Source organism: Botrytis deweyae, assembly GCF_014898535.1.
Source record: "Botrytis deweyae strain B1 chromosome Unknown BDEW_003, whole genome shotgun sequence".
In the NCBI taxonomy this organism is placed as follows: Eukaryota; Fungi; Ascomycota; class Leotiomycetes; order Helotiales; family Sclerotiniaceae; genus Botrytis; species Botrytis deweyae.
In genome coordinates this window covers 500,196-522,683 of record NW_024066210.1, presented here as the reverse complement: position 1 = coordinate 522,683, position 22,488 = coordinate 500,196, and the positions used below count along the sequence as shown (strand labels likewise).

Below are 22,488 nucleotides of genomic sequence, written 5' to 3'. Positions count from 1 at the left end.
TCCATCCAAAAGCTCAAAAATACTGCATAATCTCAGGGGCAATAAGCTCGATAAGACAGTATAATTAAAAACAGAAAATCCTTCCACCCCAAACTCGAAACAACCCCCAACCACGTGCTTGGGAATCTGACAGCCCTGAATCTTCGGAAATACCACCTCTTCTCCCGTCTAGGAAAAACAGTACGGAAGATATAATCTAATCGTGACAGAATACTTGGCATAGCCTACTGAAGGAAGAAACGAATACCAGTGGAAACCTTGGAATGATACTAAGCTTTGCGGGAGGATTGAAGAATTGCTTAATTGTCAATCGGTGAAATTGGTGCTTGCGCGTCTTCTTAATCCCTTCAGAATTCGGTTGTAGAATAAGCTCGGAGAGATTCTCAGGATTTTGAATGTTGTAGATTTTCTCGAGAATGGGACTGCGTTAATACGGTCGGTCGGTAAAAGTCTAGATGCTGAGCGACCCAACATCGCTATAACCTAGAAGCTGACATACTACTATTATTGTACAGCACAACAAGGTTTAAAAGCGATAGACAAGTCCATACCTTTAATTCGATTATCATTAAAATTCTGCGATAAAGATTTAGAGATCCATCGTCGGTTGTGCAGATCAATTCTCTCTTTTCGGGCTTTTCAACTATAGAATATGTCAGTGTGATGTAATGAAAAACGCAGAATATCTAGGGTGTGCGACTGTACATGTAGTTTCAGGGCCCTTGTGCCTTGGGAAACTTGTGGATGATTGAGAGAATACGAGCCAATGACTCAAGGGACGAATCTGAATCAATAGGTAAGCTCACCCCCAAATTCAAACCCATAAAATGCTGCAAGGGAGACCAATCATACTTGACTGGGTTTAAAAAATGAACTATTAAAATTCGATATGCTATTTAACTGGTATCTCTTTTGCTCGCGCTTCAGCTTCAAGGCCACAAATCTCGCCATTTGCATCAGCAGGCTACAAATACTAACAATGCCATACACATATTCTCCATCCAGATTCCTACCCCGTCATGTAATATCGTATCATCACGCCAGTAAATGCCACTGCGAAAAAATGCATCAAGAAACACCTGGAATGCCCGTGGGCCCACCCCACGAATTGAATAAACTATCTGAACCACTTTGCACCAAGTACAGCCAGCCAAATCGCTAAATGCATCTCAATCGTGAATTTCATCTCCAGTCCACAAATTTTTGGATTCCAGTCCAATCTAATCCCCATATGCTGGCACCACTGGGCTGCCAATTGCGGTTGATCCAAAATGCCAGACCACCAATAATCCCAAAGCTACTCACCACTTGTAAGGCGATGATACCTCGTCGTTTCATGTCTTCGTTGAATTCTAAAATCCCAAGGGGATCGTTTGCATTCAAGATCGAGTTGGAAGATGTTCGAGAATATTTTCCCCGCTTGACTAAAGCTCCAGTATCAGAATTCCATTGAGGTTGGCGCGCTTGAGAGATTGGTACAAGTGTGCCATCCTGTACACATTCTCCGAGTCTCTCTGTCAACCACACTGCCCTTTCACTCCGGGCTAAAGTTTCGAATCTAGCACGCTCATTCTGAAGACTCCTTTGTAAATCAATGGCCCAATTCGAAAGTCTTACTTGTGCCAGCCTCTCTTCACGTTGAGTATGATCTGTTATACGGGCCAACGCGTAAGATGTTGTCGCACCAACAGGCGCAGTAAGGACTTGTGAGGTAGATGATGACATCATTGATTGCGCAAGAGGTCGATACAAACTTTGTGGCTTCTGCACCAATTGATTATTCCGCCATGCTACAAATTTCTTCGCTGCCGAATTTCTAAGCCACGCTATGCTATCTGGCTCAAACAATTGATCGACAAGAGCTGCTAGCTCTGACTGAACTAACGGTTGAACGTAATCAGGGTTCATGAGAAAGCTAGCATCCATGGTCTCGTGGTCTTTTGACAGCATAGTAGATATAGCATAAGGTGCGGCTGGTTGAGAGGATTCTAGAGCATCGTCAAAGGATAAGCCAAAGAGGAATGGCCGTATATTAGCAGCCCGAAGCTCGCTCAATACATGCCTTTTGACGCTGGCAAGGTCCTCAAGCGACAAAACTTCTGATCGTGCTATAAGAGGTATAACATTCGTCATTGAAGATATGCGTCGTAGATATTCAATATCAACAGGTTTTATTCCTGGCTAAGGGTCAACTGTTTGTGCAGAAAGTAAGTTCTCAAAGACTTACGATTTACGATGATGTAGAAGACGACATCCACTTGAGAACCGCCATTCCCACCAAGCAAATGTATCATATCAGAATCGGTCATGCCATGTTTGGATTCAACTTTCTGAAACTGAGACTCGATATAATCAACAACTGGATTGATCACTTCGAGACACTAAATTAATTAGCTGATAGTATAGCCATAACAGTAAGACGAAGCTCACGGAAGTCTTATTTCCATAACCAGGGGTATCAACAAAGCATAAATTTCTTTCTAGAACCGAATCACCCATACTCTTTCGTCGGCGTAGGACCTTACTTTCGTCAACTTCCGACCACCAACTAGGATATGCCTTAGTGCTAGCATATATTTCTGTGATTTGGGACGTAGTCTGCATATTGCCACCTCCAGATTTAGCTTTATTTTTGGAATGTCGTCGTTTCTCGGAGACCGGGGATGGTGAAGTAGACAGAGGATCGACATGAACTATATCTTCACAGACTTGTACTATTGCTTTGATTAAGGACGTCTTGCCAACACCTAAAGAATGTCAAAATAGTGAGATGTGATGGAGTGAGGTTTATTTACCTGAGTCTCCAGCGATTAATACCTTCAACCTCCCCATATTCTTTCCCTTCTCAGTAAATGGCCGCCTGCTAGGCATTTTTATACTCGGCATAACTAGTTGAGGGTCAGAGCAGCTATTCATCATTGCCGGCGCATTCGGTTCATCTTCTTCACCAGACACAATAGCCTGACTTGATATTTCGTCATTTAATGATTCAGTATCTGACATTCTCGAACCAGGACTACTTATAATAGATTCTTCAGCAGCAGAATACAAAGAAATAGGGGTATAAGGTCTGGAGGCTTCGGTAGTTGAGGGGCGGACTGGAGAAGTAGTTCCGCTGAGATCGTAGGATGCCTTTCGGGAACGAGATCTCGAATCTCCTACAGATTGTAACTTTTCTGCCAAATTCTTCTTGAATTTCTCCCTAGCTCTGTCGTATTTTCCATCCTCATCACCGCTACCTTCAGAGAAAGAGCTAATTGTAGTGTCAATACTCTCCACACCGTATGTACTATTCTTCAAAGAATCCCGATGTTTCAATGGAACACGAATTGGTTGAGCTTCTCCAGATTCTAATGTTCTCTCGTCTGTAAGGAAATAGCTCATCTGCGGAGCTTGTGTTCTTGTTGCAAGTGGTGTTATGTCGTTATCGTTAATACTCCTACTGCGAGATCTCCCCCTGTAAGCGTCGTCGCCTGGTAAAGGGCGCATTTTGGATTGTTTGATAAGGAGTCGTTTGTGGAGAAGCGGGGATCAAGTTCTTATCATGCTTTAAATGCTTTGAAACCTAGGTATTGTATGGTAACTCCATAGAAAAGTGAAGGTATTCAAACAATCCCTTTCTTAGGAATTGAAGTTGTCTCGTAAGTTGTAGCACGGTTGCTTGGGTAGGCATGTAACAATACTAGTACCCCGCCGCGTGATGTTGAATGTAGGAAGAAGAGATCCTGATTCCTGATTCATTCATTGCAGCAAAAGCCCAACCAGCCAAAAGTACAGGAGCCGATTAGCGGTGAATCTTACCTAACTCCGATCTGTACTAAAGTCATACCGACATTAGTGTGAAAAGCAAGCACCTGAGCACGTGCTGAGGCATCAACGAAAGATAAGATAAGGCATCAGCTTTGTACCAAGCTTATTTCATAATCAACCTTATTATTAAGCGCTTGATATTTTGAGTTTAAGCGCCTTATTTGGTGTAATATATCCAAAATTGGATGTCAATTAACGGCTAAACTCAATATGGTTACTTTCGTTCATCATTCTTCCTATTGTACCACCTTCACTGGACCATACATGCACGATAATTGGAAGCATTTCCCGACGATCGTTTCTCGAGTGAATTAATCCCTACATCATTTTGCTCCGGTTTTCTTTTCCACAGGGAAAGATCTCCAATTTTATTGCAATCAATCAAAACGGCTTCTCACGGGTCGAAAGACGCGCTGTCGATTCTAGAGCAAACTTGCACCCCAAAGTCCATTTTGTTCAATACAGTTCGCAAGAGATCTTTACTAAAGCCTCCTCACACATTTCCCCCTTCTCCAACTGTGCAGCGACTTCCCCACTCTCTGCCAAGTTCTATCAGCATACAAGATCTTGATACCGAGCACCTCACAGACAAGATGGACAATAGGAAACACCCCAGTTCCTTCCAGCAGCTGGAGAAGTTAGGAGAGGGCACTTACGCTACTGTGAGTACAAGAGGGGAATCTTGAGATCCATGTAGCGCAGCGCGATCTGCGCTCGATATACTGTCCTAACAAGGGCTCTTCTTGAAGCGGACTTGTAGATGTTCTTCGATACTGACTCATACAAGGTTTTCAAAGGCAGAAACAGACAGACTGGTGAACTTGTCGCTTTGAAGGAGATCCATCTCGATTCCGAAGAAGGTACACCATCGACTGCGATCAGAGAAATTTCGTTGATGAAAGAGTTGAAACATGAGAATATTGTCAGCTTACACGATGTCATACATACCGAGAATAAACTCATGTTGGTTTTTGAACATATGGACAAGGACTTGAAGAAATACATGGACACTGCAGGAGACAGAGGAGCTTTACCACCTCCTACGATCAAATCATTCATGCACCAACTCCTCAAGGGAATCGATTTCTGTCATCAAAATCGGGTCCTTCACAGAGATCTAAAGCCTCAAAACCTCCTCATCAACATGAAGGGCCAACTCAAACTTGCAGATTTTGGTCTTGCGCGTGCATTTGGTATCCCTGTCAACACTTTCTCCAACGAGGTGGTTACTTTATGGTACAGAGCACCAGATGTCCTCCTTGGAAGCCGAACCTACAATACCAGTATTGACATTTGGTCTGCGGGATGCATTATGGCAGAAATGTATACTGGACGTCCCTTGTTTCCTGGAACAACCAATGAGGATCAGTTGGTACGAATTTTCAGGATCATGGGAACACCGTCTGAGCGAACATGGCCTGGAATCTCTCAATTTACCGAGTACAAGTCAAACTTTCAGATGTATGCAACTCAAGATCTACGAGTCATTCTACCTCAAATTGATGCGGTTGGTATCGACCTTCTTCAGAGAATGTTGCAATTAAGACCAGAATTGAGAATCAGCGCACATGATGCTTTAAGCCATCCATGGTTCAACGACTTACCAGGAGCAATGAGACGCCCACAAGTACAACAAGGACAGATGCCGATGCAAAGGGGATATGCGCCACAAGAGGTTGCCCAAGGAGGTTACCAACAATATTGACGGATTTCTTTTAAACTGACTTATGATACCTCTAACATTGGGGAAAGGCGTTAGACTGGATTGCATGGAGAGACTTGGGTGCGTGTGTTTTCATAGCAGGTTATGATCGATCCATGATAATGAATTTCTTTAGCTTCCGATTCATGATCTTCATATTACGTACGGATACAATTTCTATATGACATACTTTTAAAACTATACCTGGGCGATAACCTCAGCCTCATGTTCACAGACCCTTATTTGTGACTTCCGAGGTTATGTTGCATGTCTGATGTTTCGGGCTGTGCAAACATATAACCACCAGTTTTCTTGGCTTGACAGTGGCTCTTTTACAAACCAAAACACCCGTGCGTAATTCTGGTTCAAGTGCATGATTTCCTAGTAGCCTTGAAAATCGAAGAAAGATGAGAATCCACAATCTTTACATCTGAATTGGGATTGCATATCAAGACTCGATGTAATTTCAAATGTGCAACGGGGATTGTCGATTTTTGGTGATACACATATCGTTATTTCTACCTGGGAGCTCACCGGGGTAAGGAGATTTTTGGTGAGCTTTGAGTATTTCAAGGCTCGTTAAGAGAAGCTCATGGGAAAGAAATAACTGCTGCATGGATGCTTGTGCAGATGGAGCAAGTAAGACATACTAAGCGAGTATCAATATATGATCACTGTACTGAAGATTTTGATTGTGAATATAAGAGGGTTTTCTTCTCACTTGGTTGGAAATACTAATCTGAGTGCATAATGACTGCTGGTGTGCGATCATTCAACACGTTTATAAGGCGTAGATGCGCATCTTGTAGACCCTCTCGCCAAAGCCAGCTAGTTGGGCTCATGTCTAGGCAGCAGAGAATCCACTTAAAATTGAACGGGGAGTTGTTTCACTAGTTATTGATAGTATCTCTAACACTCGCCATCGTCAATACGAGCACTCCCTCACATCCCACGATGATAAAGCCTGCGCATTACCATAGTAATCGCACTTCTGATAACTTGTGCCAAAATATTCGTTGGATTGCAACAGCGCCACAACTTCTAGTTTGAGCTCGATCCCGTGGTCTACTTCTCGCATGTATAGTATCGTCTGTGTATTGGTTTCTCACCTTAGATTTGCAAGTGCAAGCACAAACGTTCTCTTCATTCGATAGTACTATGAATCTTAGCCCGGCACTATTAAATCATATGTCTGTTACATGTCACTGTATGAAAGTCACAGGTGAACAGGGCCCGATGACTCGAGACATCAAGTTCGTTCTTCCACTTCTCTGTAGAATGTTCTGGATTCCGCCAGTTAGCATCTAATCTAATGGCGCGTTATCGGGGACTTCAGGGCAATGGCATACGTTCACTGAAGCGGTGCTTTTCCTAGTGTCTATAAAGGCTTACGTTGATTATGGAGGATTTACGGCTTTCGATTGTAGAAGAATTTCTTTTCCTGATGTTGAATGGTGAGATTTGTCTATGGATATCACACATGTTTGGTTTTCAATAGAGATATAGAGCCACCTGAGAAGAAAAAGAAGAAGCTAAGTGCCCGGCTGCGGATGTTGATGAATAGCTGATTAGTACAGTGGATGAATGTGAGGGAGATGATGCACGGTTGGAATCCATCAAGGGTGTGGTTGTAGGTCACCAGAATGTGTAGATATAAATAAGGTAAGCGCTCACTTCTTGATTTCGTGACTGTTGTGGGGATTCCCTGAATGGAGGGAGAGTGCAAGGCGTATGTTATATCTTCCTGAAATTTCCTGGTGACGACTGCGATGTGCATATTGTGGTGGAAGAGGAGCCAGTGCAAGTGTTTAAGCGTGGGCTTTTTCGAACTTCTCTCATCATCGTATGGCGCGCATGTAGATGTTTACTAATGATCATGACTGTTAGGATATGGAAGATGGAAGAATGTTCATAGGATGTGATTGTGTTGAGCACGACTGGTTATTATCATCAGATGGATGTGCACGGAGTAGAAAGCTTTAGCTGAAAAGAAGAGTTGCAAATTTGCCGCAACCCATGCGGATCTCTCTGGGAAAACATATTCTTCACGCCTCGGGCAACAATGAAGCCACGAAACTGATTTGAGATCATGCGATCGATTTGCATCAAGAGATATCTGAATGAGAAATCTATGGACATAATCGTGGCACATTTTTATGGAAACACATAGACGAATCCTTTCAGGATGTTCTCATTTCAAGCTGTGAGCTGAAAAGCGACTTCAGCACCGATGCACTTCATTCCCCCCAGAAATTACCATATCTCACGACGACCATCATCCAAAATCAGCACACACTTAAGTAAACACCTGTCATCGGTAAACCTGATGATAACCCCGCTGGATACTGTGGCCATATCTCATACACGTTCTTATTTCCCACAACCCCATCCGCAAACCGAAACACAAAGCTCAGCACACCATTCTCAGGACATGACAACGAATTGACCGTTGTATCGAGACGCACCACTGGGGTGAGTACACCAAAATGTTGAGGGGGATCGGAGTTTTCAGGAAAGAAGGTTGAAGTCCAGGTTGGTGGGATAGCGAGTGGAGAATTGGAGGGTGGAGAGATGATAGAGATATCGAGCGTGGGTGGAGTTGGTGAGGTAAGTGACCAGCCTAGATACTGCGATTCGAAAAATGGGAAGGTGGCAGCGAGGGTGCAGGTCTGGTTTGTGCGAGAGGGGTTCTGTGTGGATGGAGGGATTGTGAAGGATAGGTATTGAAGGAGAGCGGTAGCTGGAGATGGCGTTAGCAATCAAATCACTGTGGGGATGAAGGTGGTATTAGAAGGATAAGGAGATTTACTGGAATTCTGGTATACGAAGAATGAACCAGCACCGTTGCTACTTATGGCATTTGAGTAGCTTGCATTAGGAGCGGCGCTTGAAATCTGGGAGATCCAAGTTGGTGAAATGTTTCGGCATTCTCGAGTCGATAGGGATCTGTTTGGGATGTTTGGGATAATGGATGCTATAGAACTTGTCACAATGAACAACAAAAGTATCAGGAAAGTCTCTGACTGGTACATCTTGAAATATGAGAAAACTATTTCACAGTACCTTGTACTCAATCGATGTATCAGAAGATATAGACGTTTATTAAAGGCGCTGCCTATCGCATGAAAGAACATTTAGGTCATGCGAATCATTGCTCGAATATACAAAAACATCACGAGGTCGAGATCGTATTGTAGTGAGAATAAGTCTCACGGACTTTGACTTGGCGTAAGCAGTATTTTGGCAGATCGCGGATGATTATGTCTTTCGGAAAGACTTTCCGAAATCCCTTGACAGCAACGTAAGTTTACTCGGTTTTATGTAAAGAGAAGTCTAACGGAATCTAGAATTCTTCCTCATTCTTTCTCCATAGATCATCAGCGCCACAAGTGCAGGTAAGAAAGCGATACAAATAAAAGCTAACAACGAATTACCCCATCCGAGCCCCAATCGGCTATACAGAGGTGGTCCAACGAGCGGTAGAATGGCAGCAAATAAAGCACGAAGTATACAGCATACAGCCACTGCCGAAGCTGCATGTAGTTCGTGTACATCGACGAGATAGTTCTCTGTGGGAAGTATTGCCAAGATGAAACTAAAGCCCACGATTGCAGTACCGATAATAGGAACGATCCAATGAACGTGCTTTTCGGCAGACCAACCGTAGAGAAAAAGACCGATGGGAAGAACTATGGCACCCAGAAGCATGAGGGGAAGTCGATGCTCGGGTTTCAGATGTCCTTCTTGTGATTTTTTGTACTTGATGTATCGGTCGGAGACCATGGCATAGAGTAGCATAGCTATAACATTTCCAGCAGCTGACATACGTTAGTCTCATTTGTATACATCCGATCAAAGAACGAAAATCCGTACCTCTTCCCAAAAATGCAAGTCCCACGGGACCTTGGCCAAGTCCGTAATTATCCTCTAAGATTGGAGTGAGAGTGGTAAGAATAACATAAGAGATTCCATACACCAGAGCCGTGAAGAAAGATATGATAAACACAATTGGTGAAAGGAACAGCATTTTGATTGGCCGCAACAAAGAATCCTTCAAATCCGCATGTTTCTCCGAACTTCCATACTTGGATCGCAAATTTTCGTTGCCAGTACTTTTGCGAAGTCTCTCTACTTTTCGTTGCACAAGTTTCACCTTGTATGTTTCTCGAAATGTGAGAAATCCAAAACAAGTTACTGCTCCTACGGCAATCACAACAATCCAGATACTCCATCGCCAGCCTTTTGCTTCGGTAATATAGGAACCAACGACCGGCCCTGCAAATGGTCCTAGTAGTGGGAAGGCAATAGCTACTGACATGGCGGTACCTCGATCTTCTTTTCTGAAGAGATCCCCAACGATACTGGGCCCTAAAGTCACCGAGCAAACGACCAGTCCGCATAGAAAACGAAAAGCGATAAGCATGGACATATTGGTACTCAATGCCCCTCCTGTAAGGCATAGGATAAAGAGGATATTTCCAACATGATATACAGGCATTCGACCGTAAATCTCCGACAAAGGTCCCACCAAGAAAGGTCCAAAGACTTCACCAAGCTCCCAAATGGACACGAGCAAAGTTGAGTATAGCTCATTTGTAACGTGAAACTCTTCCATTACTCTTGGCACTGCTGGAACGATAGTGATGGTTCCCAAGTTACTATAAGAATCCATTAGATATCTGGTATGAAGATTATGAAATCGCGTAAGCTTGAGGTGAGGGACTAGTTGAACGAAGAGATCAACATACACCAACATGAACATCAATGCCGTACAGCTAACGATTGACCATTTCCGCCACAGGGGCCAGTTGAGAGGATGTTCTGGTTCATTCTCGTCGAGATCAACGATATTTTCATCATTTTCCAGGGCGTCGGTTTCAGTAGTCGAAACGTTCGGTTTTTCTGAGGGTACGGCGATGTCCTGGTCGGATTTTGTTGCTAATGCTTCTTCCTGCAGGGAAACGTCGAGCACTGGATTGTCCATTATTAGCGTAAACTTGGCTAGTAAACAAACTCAAGACAAGCTGTAGAACTTACTATTATGTTCGAGAAATGTTTTGTATTTGAGCCATCCAACTGTTGGGCAGCCCGAAGAAAAGCCGGCAATATAACATCGAAACCTGGTAATCTAAACTTGCATTTTGTTCATTCATTCCCTTTACAATGTCAAGGATCAAACGAGCCTGAAAGCATGCATTGCACGATGAGGAAGAAAAGATACAAGGTTGATGAGGGTGGTGTGGAGAACCAATTTCACAACTTCCCCGACTCGATCAATGGGACGTTATACTAAGAACAATCTCGGACTGTGTTATGAATGGCCGTCGTTCGCTTGCCGGATCGCCAATGAAAGGTTGGGGGTTTTTTGCAATTTCATGCTACTGCAGTCTTGCTAATGGAATCGATTCCCGCGAGATTTATTAACCATATTAGGAGAAGCTCAATCGCTCCGGGGCTGGGCAGCTAGACTGAAAAGATCTGGAAATCGTAAGAATCGACTGTTTCCTATTGTAACAGGTCTTTCAAACCAAGGGTTCAAAGCTATCGAGCTATTGTAGGCAAGTATGTATCGCTTGTCCTCGGAACGATACTTGCGTCTACAGGGGTAAGATCCATCAGACCTGTGATCGCCTTGGAGAAAAGCTTGTAAGCAGTAACAACGCTCAGCATGTTGACTCGAGCTATAGATAAGACATGGGCAATGGAGTTTACCTAGGTATACTTCAATATTCCGATGCACTCTATTCTGCAACCATTCACAGACAAACACCCCTAATGTTGGTGTCGGCAGATGTTTGATTCGATCGTGGATCATCAAAAGAGTATGTACTTTAGTGGGTCGTGCGGCGTAGCTACACACCACCCGGCACAAGTTCTTATCTCGGCCATGCCTCTCTTCTACATTACATATATCTAATGACGCAGCAAATGTAACGCTTGCTATCTCGTCATGATCAGAAAAATTAGACAGTCGTGCGGAGATATCATGCTGCTTTAAAGCTTAGAAAAACCCCTGTTTAGAGTGGGTACATGAACTTGATTCTCATAATGTGTCTATCTTAAGTCACTGATGAAAGATACGAAGTCTGTCGAGTATCCTCGTGCAATAGACTAAAATGTATCGTGCTCTTCGCTCAAACAGCCCTTCAAGGAACGACTCTTCAGAAGTCGAAAAGTTTTATGAGGCCCCCGATCATCATCCTCCAGGAAGTTTTCTTCGAAAGAATATCTCGTGGTTTCTGTTACTCTCTTCTCTTATTGTTAATCTCGGGTTTTTAGTTGTCATAACAGCTAGAAAAGACCTCACCAAGTGTTTGGAGACTTCAAAATTCGGTTTGTCATTTCCTACCCATTCGAGCCAATCACATGTTCACCATAGCAATGTACTAATCATTCATTCTCAGCCGGCTTAACAAGAACAATCCCAAAGGCATGGACTTCGAATAGTGGTGCCAATGAATCTGATCAGGAAATGCTTTGGGACGAAACAAGCTACGATCGTGGTCAAATTGCTCTTGCCGACGACTATGCGAAGGAGCTGGGACTCCCCAGAGCTCAGCGATTTCCCTGGGATCAGTCAAAAGGGATCTACCTGATAAATGCGTACCACAATATACATTGTGTTGTAAGTCTATCGTATGAAAGCTTCGCAGAAGGATCATAAAGCTTATGGACAACCTAGAAAACCATCCGAACATCAGTTGTAGAGTTTCACAATAATGTGCCACAGAGTTCACCATATCTTCATGTCATACACTGCTTGAATGTACTTCGCGATGAGGTCATGTGTAATGCGGATGATACTCCACGATACACAGGATTTCAAGAAGACCAGAAAAGTGGCCAAGGCCAGGTGCGAATGTGTCGTGATTGGAAACAGCTGGAGGTCTGGGCTGATGAGCATACTGCTTGCTGGAAGCATGTTGGAGAGATAAGAGAGGATGGGTTCCGCGAATTGGACAGATATCGCTTCTGTCCACCTGGGTCACCTTATGAAGAGATGTCTAAAACTGCATGGCTTCGTCCAGGCCAACATGTTGAGTAGATTTAGTTGATAACGCAGTATCTCAAAATCTATATGACCCAGACTTCACCATGTTACTTTCGGCATCTTAGAGTATAGTTATCAAAGTTGTGATGCACATCGCAAGATGTGCAATATTTGAGCTGACAAGGCTTTCATGTGGACCTTCAAATTGTCAGGAAGGCATCCGGAAAATACGACACCGAAGCATTAAAGGCCTCTCCAGCGCTAAATCAATACCTGGAAAAGATTCACGAGCCTTGACTGAAGCTGGAAAATAAAACTAGTTTGTGGGCATTGTGGTGCATCTTGAATTTTTACGTGGATGAATCAAAGACTCTCATGTTCTCTTGTTTCTTTGCCTAGAGTTACAGGAAAGAAAATTTTATTTTATGACAATTTAAGACTTGAAAAATCCTCTGGTATTGCTCGTAATTATCAAGGCAAGTTCTATTGGAACAAAGCGTCCTGTCCCTTCATCTCTCTCATCACACTCCCGAATTCCTCCAAGAACACATTTCCTCCGCCACATCTGTGCACTCTCTCAAGCATTATCTTGTACATATTCAGTGCTTGAGATCCGCCTGTGGAACTGGCTCAATTGCCTCATCGTCGCGGACAGGAAGTGGAGTGTCCCAATCGCTCAAGGGATTTCGAACGTAGTCGGTATCACGCTTGAGGGAAACGGCTTTGATCGGTTCACTTATTGAAGATCCATGAAATTCGACATCACGGACTGTGTCTTGGTTAACATCTACTGTTACAATCGAGAATAATGAACGTACGTGTAAGATCTCTGACTGGCGCGGAGGCGACAAGTGCGACGGCGGCGAAAAGGCACAGAATTTGGAGTAGTTTTGCCATGGCGAAATCCTTTTAGTAATTGTAGAGGTTTTGAGAAAAATGGTAGTTGCATAAACAATTTGGATTTATGTGTTCAATTATAGACCTTTGGAAATCTGCTAGCAGCACATTATTGCGAGCTTAGAGCAAAATTCTCCACCTGTAGAGATAGTCCCCGTGGTTCTCAAAAACAACTATGGTGCCATCCATACCAAATGGCAATCTCTTGCTGCTTTTCGGCGGCATAATCTTAGATTGTCATAACACGTCAATATTAATCGGTCCAAACTATTGGTAGTCAGTCAATATTGTTTTGTCTGGACTCCGTGTCTCTCTCCATGATAGCCCAGGTAGTTGCAGTTCATTACGCGGACAAATCTGCAATACCACGTCGATTTGCCAGTATCGGTGTATCTGTATGACTAGAGCAAGTTTGAAGCTCTGTTGCCCACAGATAGCTCGCATGTAAGAGGCTTGCAGCCGTGGTTATAGCGTGTCTGCAAGCCACCCGTTTCGCTGAAGATCCACCCCAGCGTCCCCTTGCAAGAGTGTTCGGAGATGACATGTTATTGTCAGCGTCAATAACAAGGTTCACGGATTCTTCTACAGGAAAGGTGAAGGGGCGGATCAGTTTTGCTGATAACAAATACATGATTTGAGACTCGTGCATAATTCGCTTGGGAAACAAGCTAATAACAAGACATCTTGCGCCCATATTTTTTAAGGTTTAGCACATGCAATCCACAATTATAGGGGTAGGAGACCAATACTGAGCCATACTGTAAGCGGGGATGATCTATTCAAAGAAAAGCAATACATTAACCCCGCGCTTTGTCTGGCTTAGAGTAAAGAATCAGGGCTTCCTCGCAGTACACACAATTCTAGGGATACATAACGCTGCGCCTTTCGTAGACTCTTCATAGCCCTGCTGAATAAGCTGATACCACTTTTTCGAAGCATCTACCTTCCCCATTCTCACTAGACTTGACGCAAATTCATCCATTGTCAGGAGATGTTGTTCATTGAAAGCTCTGGCCAAACGGTCTTCATCCCCAAAATATTGAATCTTTGCATCCTGGAAACCTGCTTCTTGTAGAAAATCGGGTAATTTCACCGTCCAATCATGCCTACCATTTGCCCACGACATTTCTCTGATCTGCTCTAGGGCCGAGGCTTGAAGCTTGGGGTCGGGCTTTTTAACATGCATATTAACACAATCCAGCTCGTCCCACTGCAAATATCCTGTTGTGGGTTAGCAATTACTTCTAGGAGGTATAGCGATTCCTCACCCCCGGGCTTCAACATTCTCAACAGCTTCTGAATAAAAGATGGTGAGTTGCCGTTAAGGACTAGCACAAGCAACCGCACATGAACAAAGTCGTATTTGCCAACCATATCGTCTGGCAAATCGGTGAAGATGTCCCAGTGCCTCACGGACACATTTGAAGGCAACAGACTTTCATGAGGAGCTTGCCGTACATCATTATCGAATCCCTCAATTTGAGCTTGCGGAAAATCGCGAGCAACATCTAAAAGCCAAGCCCCGGTGCCTGTTGCAATATCTGCAATAACGCTCTCATTCGACAGTTGAACCGAGTGGTGTACAACAAAGTTAAGAGCTTCCTTCCAAAGATAATACTGCAAATTAAGCCGACAAGCTGCGATATGACTGCGTTCAAATACGTAGCCATGTCCGTCGGCCAAACTCCAGTCCGTCTTCGAAGATTCTGACATATTGATCTACACGGATGTATAGTCAGGTTAAATGAAAAGACCCCTAAATTTGGAGTGATAAAGTAGTACCAGCGTTTGCGCAACCTTCAACCCGAAAGATCGTCTTCTAAATAGTAAAATAGATCAACTCCCTCTCAGAACGAATTGCCGATGACCGGATAAGAATTGCCGTTTATACATGGTTCTGCCCGCCAGCCCGACTGCACTGCGCCGTAATTTGTGCTGTTTTTTCTGAAAACTGCATATAATTTAGATGATAGTTCATCCACACACCCTCCAGTTTAATGTAATTTCTTTTATTGGTCACTTAGATGTAAGATTACGTCATTATGTTTTCGAGAAAATCCGAAAGAGAATGTGGTCTATTCTACGAGTAGTCTGGATGAAATTGGCAATAGGTACCGAAAAACGATACGAACTTTATGTTATGCGAGCCAATACAATTTCCATGATCCTTGTTATCTTAGAAGAACCTCCCAATGAGGTAATAGTAGCTTTCCCTGGAAGATAGCCACACCAAGAATCCTTTCACTGCCTGTTGCAGCAACCCCACGACAAGCAAATTCTAAGGGCAACACTATGTTTTGCCCGAAATTCGAGTATGCATCCGTCCCGGTGGTGTTGGAACCAAGGGTAGTTCGATTCCATCTTCGATATGTGATAACTTGTAAACATGAATATCGCGCTCAGAAGCAACAAAACTGCCACCTGAGTGTGAAGATTGCGAAACTTTCTTTGTCACCAAAATCTCTGTATCTGGTGCAGTGTTTTCGTTGCTTCGAGAGCTCGAAGTGAAACGTGATCGAAGGGAATCAAGACCTAGTAGGCTTCCCACGCTAGATAGAAGATTTTGAACTGGTGGCCGAGCTATAAAATAATGAAGAGTAGGAAGGCATGCTGCTATTAGCGCAAGGCCACTTTCAAGACCACTGTAATATAATAGAATTGTGAGTGTTACTATCGATTAAATTAGTATAAGTCAACGAGGGAGGCCGACATTACAACTTACAATCAACATCCGTATGGGCAGCATAACCCCCATTAGATATTTCTAATTGGACCATCAATCTTACAATGGCCGCAACCAGAGATCTTGAAAGCATCAGCTAAGAAATGTTGTACACCTGTATGTAACTTACCCAGCTGCAAGGAAAAATACTCCTGTGATGTAAAGTTTTTGAGACCATCGCATATTCAGCCTCCATACCTGATGGTCATTAGAACGGCGCAAATGGTAGAAGAGGACACGGAACTAACTACTGGCATTGGCAAAAGCCAGACCATTATATCTGTTATAAGATCTGATATCATGAGACCGTCCAATCTCATATTAGTATTGCATTCCATGATGAATATCAGCGGCTTCCAAGGGTTTGTGAAGTGAGTTCCGCAGCCGAATATCGTCGCAAACCAGAAAGCAATAGTCCATAGTGAACAGATTACAATGAACGCCTTAGTGATAATATCGAATGTTGTCCCTTTGTTGACAACAAATAGACGGCGGTACAAGAATATCGCACTCAGCTTGATCAGACCATTTGCGGGGATCATGAGTAACCATATTATCCAGTCAAGCTAAACTTTGGTTAGCAGCTGTGATTTTTCAGGAGGCCTTTGACTTGTATACCAATTCCACGAGTGTTTGGGCAGGAACAATCTCTGTTAGCTGTGTCTCTGGAGTAGCATTGGGAAGCTGTGGTGTAGGATATCCAAGACTACGCTTTGCAACTCCTATCTGGCGAGTTAGACTTGTCAAAATCAACAGTGTGCCAAAACTGACCGTATACTAGACATATCCCCATTCCAATAACGAAGAGCTGTTAAAATTGTGTTACTATAGCCTCAGACTCAAACAATGTATTCGAGGTAGACCTACCAAAGCTGCAAGAATTGTGTAGTCATCTAGACCAAGCTTCACTTTTTGGTAGCCGCGAAGCCAGAAACGCAACGCAACAACGGTGATCCCTACAACCGGAAGCGCTACTCCTGCGGCAGTAACTTCCCCGGGCCCTACGAAAGAGATGGCAAGTTCATTTGCAGACATGTCTCCTTGTTTGAGGCTAATGTCAGCTCAGCAACTGATGGCTAGCAGATGCGGTTGGTGGACTCGGACTTGTAAAAAGGTATAACTCGAGGAATTTCGATTCAAGTAAATGAAGTTGATTGGGAATGCGGTATCAGCAGTTATCTCACTATGCAGTTCATATTATACGGCGGTGGTCCCGCTTGAACTAAGATTGATCATGATTGCACGCTGTGCCTCTGATGATTACGCGGTATAGTATCTCGAATTTCTTCACGCCCCTAATGAGCATGAAGCACAAGGTCTCAATACTACGCTGCAGAATTCATCGAGACGAAATCAACAGAAAGTTGATAGTATTATAGCGTGGCTAAGCACTATCTCAGAGGGTGTGCTTACCCTAGTCTGATAATCGCGTTGCATTTTTGCGGATGATAAGATGAGCAGCCCACTTGTACTGCAAAAACACCAGCAATTGGTGAAGATCTGCTTCGGTATATATTGAGGTAGCATTGAAGGTAACGAAAGATATTGCAATCGAAATACCCATGTCAAACAGGAGACATCTAACGCTTACACCACCAAAAATACTTTTGGTGTGTCCTTCTTGAATGAATCGAGACTGCTCCGGAAAATAACGGATTCGCATACCCGCTCAACTCCTTTCTATTTTTATTCTCAATATCACGAGGAATAATAGAATTTTAGAAATTGGGTACATGCGTATAATTTATTGGATCGTAGACACCCGCCTAAATCTTCATTGGCCTATCGGATCGACTGTACCCAATATCCCGTGAATTTGCAAGCTTCCTCACATTTTCCATGCAATTATTCCATGCCTTCATAAACAGAAGTCAATTCCACACAGATATATTTAATATTTCCATGATCATAATCAGAATCGCAAATACATTATTGTTCGAATGACCTTCTTCGTAAATATACAATACAAAATACCCCATGCCACATCTTTTCATCTCCCATCTTCCGTTTTGCCTCCACACCAAATGTATAAGAGTATGGCTTTACTACACCCAATTTCATAACTAGCTTCCAAAGAAAAAAAACACTTTTTTCAATATCATCTAATTGAACTTTTGAAATTGAAGATTCAATTCAATCAATACAATTCTAAATTGAAAAAACTTTATATTATAATATAGATATTGTGAGCGAAACTTGGTACTGGTCACGTGACCTCTTTCTGTAGCTAGTATTTATAGGTCTTCTTCGTATAGTTTAGAGAAAAGCAGTCAGTTCCTACCCACCTTCTCATATACTTTGTAATACGCTATATAATACCTACTCCTCCTCTCCTCCACCGAAGGCGTTACGTCTCAGTAACTTATTTGTGGTATTTACGAAGGACTACATTATGACCCTACCACCTTCTACTCTTTTACAATATTAATTAATAGAATCTATAAATAAAATTTGATTAGAATTAATTAGAAATTGATTGAATTAGAGGTGGTTGAATGAAATTTTCAATTTTCGAGAGTTCACCAATTCAAAAATCTGAAAACTATTTCAAAAATCATAATTTCATTCAATCACCTCCAATTCAATCAATTTTGAATCGAAATTATTCATATTTTATTTATTGATTCTATTAATTGAGATCTATATTTCTATATAGAGTTTTTCCAATTTGGAATTATTTTGATTGAATTGAAAGTAATTGAATTATTTTCGTATGGGATTTAGCAAAAAGTTGATTAGATTAAAAAAAGTCACGTTTTGGAAGCTAGTTATGAAATTGGGTATAGCATTTCAATATTCTAGTTATTCTTCACTTCAGTGCTTTTTTCGCCCTGAAGTATGTTTAGCATCCTGGTGATCCTTGTCCTCACATTCGTCGCCTGCAGACACAATCTATTCTTTATTTTCGATTGAACATATTCTTCTCTTAAGTCGCCAGAAAGGTCGGTCATCTACGATATAGGCCAATTTCTCGACTTTCGTACACGAAGAGCAATGATTGAGTCTTGTGTGATTGAGACGAAACAATTTCCTCCTTGGAATTTCCTCGTCCCTTCCTAGTCTCCCGCGTGTACAACAGAAGAATAGAAATCTTCCCAAATCAGGACAGAATGATTACTTGCCACCACGAACTTCACATCTCCCAGTTGAGAATTTTACAATTTGGCCATCACATCCCGATCGTGTGTTACTGCCACCCCTAGGCCATTCATCATCCTCCCATTCTCACAAGCGCTTGCTAGAGAGCTTCAATTCGCCCGTAACGCAATTTCATATCATTCCGTTTGAAAGAAAGCGATTTCCAACCCGTGTCGTGATCCTAGAGGCAAATCACATCCTGAAAACACCTTGAATCATAAACTTAGGGCTGGCCACTACCCGTTCCGATCAAGCATGAATCCCAAGACAGATTGAAAGGGTGGTGTCCTCGTTTTCCCCCCACTTGAAAGGAGAAGGAATAATTTCATACATTATTCAATTCTCACATTAACTTTGGAGTCTCATATCTCGAAAAACGTAGAAATGGTGTTCAATAAATTGAAAGGTATTTTGCTGGCTTACTATCGTTACCAGGTAGTTTCATACTCCAGACTTCTGAATTCAACCAGATATAAATCTCGACATGAGATTGCATAAGAACAGTAATGTACATTGGATAATATTCATAGAAACAGATAGTGATCCATGCAATTCATGGAGTCCGAAGTAGCCCACTCAAGACTGTCCTTGGCTTTTTAAAATTGATCTGCATCCATCGCAAGCGTTCTCGGCAATAAAATAATGACGCGAAGAAAGAATAAGAGAACAAAATCTGGGGTGAGAGTCATCACCTGGAGCCAGTAAATTAATACTGGTGTGATTTCAAAAAGCGCTATTCCAAATCCTCTCTACCAATAGAAAAGAATACAAATAAAAGGCAACATCCAATCCTTCATGAGATTACCATGATGTTCCGTCCAAAGATATTATGCAATACTCGACAGGCCCTCGAATAAGAAGAAAAAGCCATCACATATATCCGCCAGATCATTTACAAACCATCCGAAAAAGCCGAGGTAGATACTCATCTGCTCCCAAGTCGACTATAATAGAGACCTCGACTCCAGCGTGTTCCAAATCTCGTAATTCCGTAAACTCCATCAAGCACACGATTCTCTACGCAGTGGGGAACATACATCCATAGCTTCCAGTGCCCATTTCTGCATCCCATTATCCTTCCATATGCAAGGAGCCTCCATCCCTTCTCGTCAATCCCTTCACACCAACCTCGTCGCCTGACTCTTAATCTCCCCCTCCCCCAATTCCCTCACCGGCTGCGTCCCCGGCATCTCGATATGATATTCCGGCGCATACATTTCATACGCCACGGGTTCGGGTTCACTCCTCGAATAATCGCTCGAGTCCTCCATCTTCTCATTCATCGGCACGTCCGAAGTAGGATATACCGTATAATGCGTCTTTTTCGCCTGTTTCTTGCGCCAGAAGAAGAATCCCGCGGCCAATGCTAGGAGCGCTACAATTGCGATACCAATTCCGATTCCGGCTTTGGCTCCGCCGGAAAGACCGGTTGCTGGAGTGCTATCGGTGGAAAGCCCGGTCTGGGTCGGTGATGAGGAGGCGGATGCGGCGGATGCGGAGTTACTGGTGGAAGAGGTGGTAGGATTTGGAGTTGCTGTCGTGGTGGCATCACTGCTAGCCGAAGCGGTAGTTGATATCGATGTTGATGTCGTGGAAGTTGACGAATCCGTAGGTAAGGGTAATCCTAAAGTTGTAGGTGATGCACGTTGGTTTTGGTCAACGATGAAATGTTCACTATTGGCTCCATATCCATTTGATGCATTTGGTTTTAAATCGAACCAACAAGGTGAACCACCTAACCATCTCCAATTGATTGGCGCAGAGCCATTAAACGCTGTCACCGTGGTATAGCTTTCTGTGAGAGAAATATCGAGTGAGTTTGCATTGCTCCGTATATTCTACGATGATATCTTACCTGTGATTAGTGGACCCGTGAGATCCGTGATATTTTGACAATAGATCCAAAGTTGAGGCTCTGGAAAGGGAGACGTGTAGGTTACATTAACGGTGTCGAGATAGTTGATGGTGAGATTATCCGTTGGATACAGAAAAACAACACCATGATCATCAGCTCCAGTATATCCTATACTCCACGAGAAGCAAGTGAGAAATGTCAAGAAAAAATTCCGTGAGTAATACATGTTGATGACTGCGATAATTGATGTCCTAGTTTAAGTTACACTGAGGATCGCGGTCATCAAAAGATTCCATGTTGGATACGTGAAAGATTTGAATCTTCTGAGAGATGTTGAACCAGGAAATGGGGCTCATGGGTCTAAGGGCTAGGTCTTTGCTCAGAACCAAAATATGGGTTAAATGGGATTCTTCCTTAATGCCAATGAAAACAGTGGAGATCTATTATGATGGTCTCCTGTCAACTTTATTCAGAAGGAAGTAAGCTTAACCTTTTCATTTCTTAGAAATTTATTCCTAATTGGCTTGGCAACTTTTCTTTGGTGGTATTTGTATATTTCTAATGTACGTAGGGTGGGATGATTTGATACTGCACTGCCTACTCGGGTAGTATTCTATATTGCAGGTGAACACTGGTACTCTAAAGGAGGCCGCAGGGTTGATCTAATTATCCCTGTAGCATGGCTGGAGCATCGCCGGAGCGTGGCATTCAAATACCTACTGGGGTATGTTCACGAACGGAAATGATCATTCTGATACCAAAACTTCGAGATTGACGAAAATCAACCTTCATGAATGCAGCACAAGCACGAAGAATATAAGCAAGAAGATACAACACGCGAGCACAGAAGGAGTTCCTCTTTCCTCCCCCACCGCTAGAGCCAACCTAGTGTCAGTTTTTTCTTGATGCCATCTAAAACAGTGGAGATATGATACTACAGCCTCCTCTGAGTCCTCTCTCCTGTCAACTTCTTTCTTCAAAAGGAATTAAACGATAAGCGTAACGGACAATAAACTTTTTTGCTGTCACAGAACCTGATCACTGATTGGCTCTCTACCTAGGATTGAATTAGCGATATATATATATTTGGAGAATATCTTTGTACGTAGGTGGGATGATGCATACCTATTGCTTATCTGATTGGTGAAACTAGATTAGCCAAGTCAGCCAAGCAAGCCATTTTAGCCTCTCGAGATTAAGCTTATTGTTCCCACGTTCCACGATCCACGATCCCCCTGTCTCAAGTCTCACACCTATCAAGAACCATCTTCACTACGTAAAATTCGAGACGTTACACCGCCTAAAAATAAAAAACCTCGTGTATATCCCGTTTCTTCATGTATATCCCGTTTCCTCATGTGTGCCAAGTTTAT

The 22,488-nt window shown here is 42.9% G+C and overlaps 10 protein-coding genes across 10 annotated transcripts; 2 read left to right on the top strand and 8 right to left on the bottom strand.

Annotated features, from left to right (window-relative positions):
* Positions 1 to 1,182: 1,182 nt before the first annotated feature.
* EAE98_001548 (uncharacterized protein) lies at positions 1,183 to 3,489 on the bottom strand (the record flags this gene model as incomplete). The annotated part of the gene is made up of 4 exons (XM_038949167.1): positions 1,183 to 2,177; positions 2,228 to 2,381; positions 2,431 to 2,747; positions 2,796 to 3,489. 4 exons carry the CDS (start codon positions 3,487 to 3,489, stop codon positions 1,183 to 1,185), a joined length of 2,160 nt encoding a protein of 719 aa, XP_038814152.1.
* A 914-nt stretch (positions 3,490 to 4,403) lies between these two features.
* Positions 4,404 to 5,515, top strand: EAE98_001547 (uncharacterized protein; the record flags this gene model as incomplete). Its single annotated transcript, XM_038949166.1, has 2 exons — positions 4,404 to 4,472; positions 4,598 to 5,515. The coding sequence occupies 2 exons, from the start codon at positions 4,404 to 4,406 to the stop codon at positions 5,513 to 5,515; spliced, it is 987 nt and encodes a 328-aa protein (XP_038814151.1).
* A 2,282-nt stretch (positions 5,516 to 7,797) lies between these two features.
* On the bottom strand, positions 7,798 to 8,544 carry EAE98_001546 (uncharacterized protein; the record flags this gene model as incomplete). The annotated part of the gene is made up of 2 exons (XM_038949165.1): positions 7,798 to 8,252; positions 8,322 to 8,544. The coding sequence occupies 2 exons, from the start codon at positions 8,542 to 8,544 to the stop codon at positions 7,798 to 7,800; spliced, it is 678 nt and encodes a 225-aa protein (XP_038814150.1).
* Positions 8,545 to 8,845: 301 nt separating this feature from the next.
* Positions 8,846 to 10,496, bottom strand: EAE98_001545 (uncharacterized protein; the record flags this gene model as incomplete). Its single annotated transcript, XM_038949164.1, has 3 exons — positions 8,846 to 9,330; positions 9,386 to 10,170; positions 10,261 to 10,496. 3 exons carry the CDS (start codon positions 10,494 to 10,496, stop codon positions 8,846 to 8,848), a joined length of 1,506 nt encoding a protein of 501 aa, XP_038814149.1.
* A 1,132-nt stretch (positions 10,497 to 11,628) lies between these two features.
* EAE98_001544 (uncharacterized protein) lies at positions 11,629 to 12,557 on the top strand (the record flags this gene model as incomplete). Its single annotated transcript, XM_038949163.1, has 3 exons — positions 11,629 to 11,845; positions 11,917 to 12,137; positions 12,195 to 12,557. The coding sequence occupies 3 exons, from the start codon at positions 11,629 to 11,631 to the stop codon at positions 12,555 to 12,557; spliced, it is 801 nt and encodes a 266-aa protein (XP_038814148.1).
* Positions 12,558 to 13,102: 545 nt separating this feature from the next.
* EAE98_001543 (uncharacterized protein) lies at positions 13,103 to 13,400 on the bottom strand (the record flags this gene model as incomplete). Its single annotated transcript, XM_038949162.1, has 2 exons — positions 13,103 to 13,272; positions 13,322 to 13,400. The coding sequence occupies 2 exons, from the start codon at positions 13,398 to 13,400 to the stop codon at positions 13,103 to 13,105; spliced, it is 249 nt and encodes an 82-aa protein (XP_038814147.1).
* A 343-nt stretch (positions 13,401 to 13,743) lies between these two features.
* EAE98_001542 (uncharacterized protein) lies at positions 13,744 to 14,031 on the bottom strand (the record flags this gene model as incomplete). Its single annotated transcript, XM_038949161.1, has 1 exon — positions 13,744 to 14,031. The coding sequence occupies one exon, from the start codon at positions 14,029 to 14,031 to the stop codon at positions 13,744 to 13,746; it is 288 nt and encodes a 95-aa protein (XP_038814146.1).
* Positions 14,032 to 14,232: 201 nt separating this feature from the next.
* EAE98_001541 (uncharacterized protein) lies at positions 14,233 to 15,113 on the bottom strand (the record flags this gene model as incomplete). The annotated part of the gene is made up of 2 exons (XM_038949160.1): positions 14,233 to 14,621; positions 14,669 to 15,113. The coding sequence occupies 2 exons, from the start codon at positions 15,111 to 15,113 to the stop codon at positions 14,233 to 14,235; spliced, it is 834 nt and encodes a 277-aa protein (XP_038814145.1).
* Positions 15,114 to 15,690: 577 nt separating this feature from the next.
* Positions 15,691 to 17,157, bottom strand: EAE98_001540 (uncharacterized protein; the record flags this gene model as incomplete). The annotated part of the gene is made up of 7 exons (XM_038949159.1): positions 15,691 to 16,070; positions 16,123 to 16,205; positions 16,253 to 16,320; positions 16,371 to 16,688; positions 16,741 to 16,844; positions 16,894 to 16,930; positions 16,990 to 17,157. The coding sequence occupies 7 exons, from the start codon at positions 17,155 to 17,157 to the stop codon at positions 15,691 to 15,693; spliced, it is 1,158 nt and encodes a 385-aa protein (XP_038814144.1).
* A 3,221-nt stretch (positions 17,158 to 20,378) lies between these two features.
* On the bottom strand, positions 20,379 to 21,341 carry EAE98_001539 (uncharacterized protein; the record flags this gene model as incomplete). Its single annotated transcript, XM_038949158.1, has 2 exons — positions 20,379 to 21,055; positions 21,116 to 21,341. 2 exons carry the CDS (start codon positions 21,339 to 21,341, stop codon positions 20,379 to 20,381), a joined length of 903 nt encoding a protein of 300 aa, XP_038814143.1.
* Between the last annotated feature and the right edge of the window lie 1,147 nt (positions 21,342 to 22,488).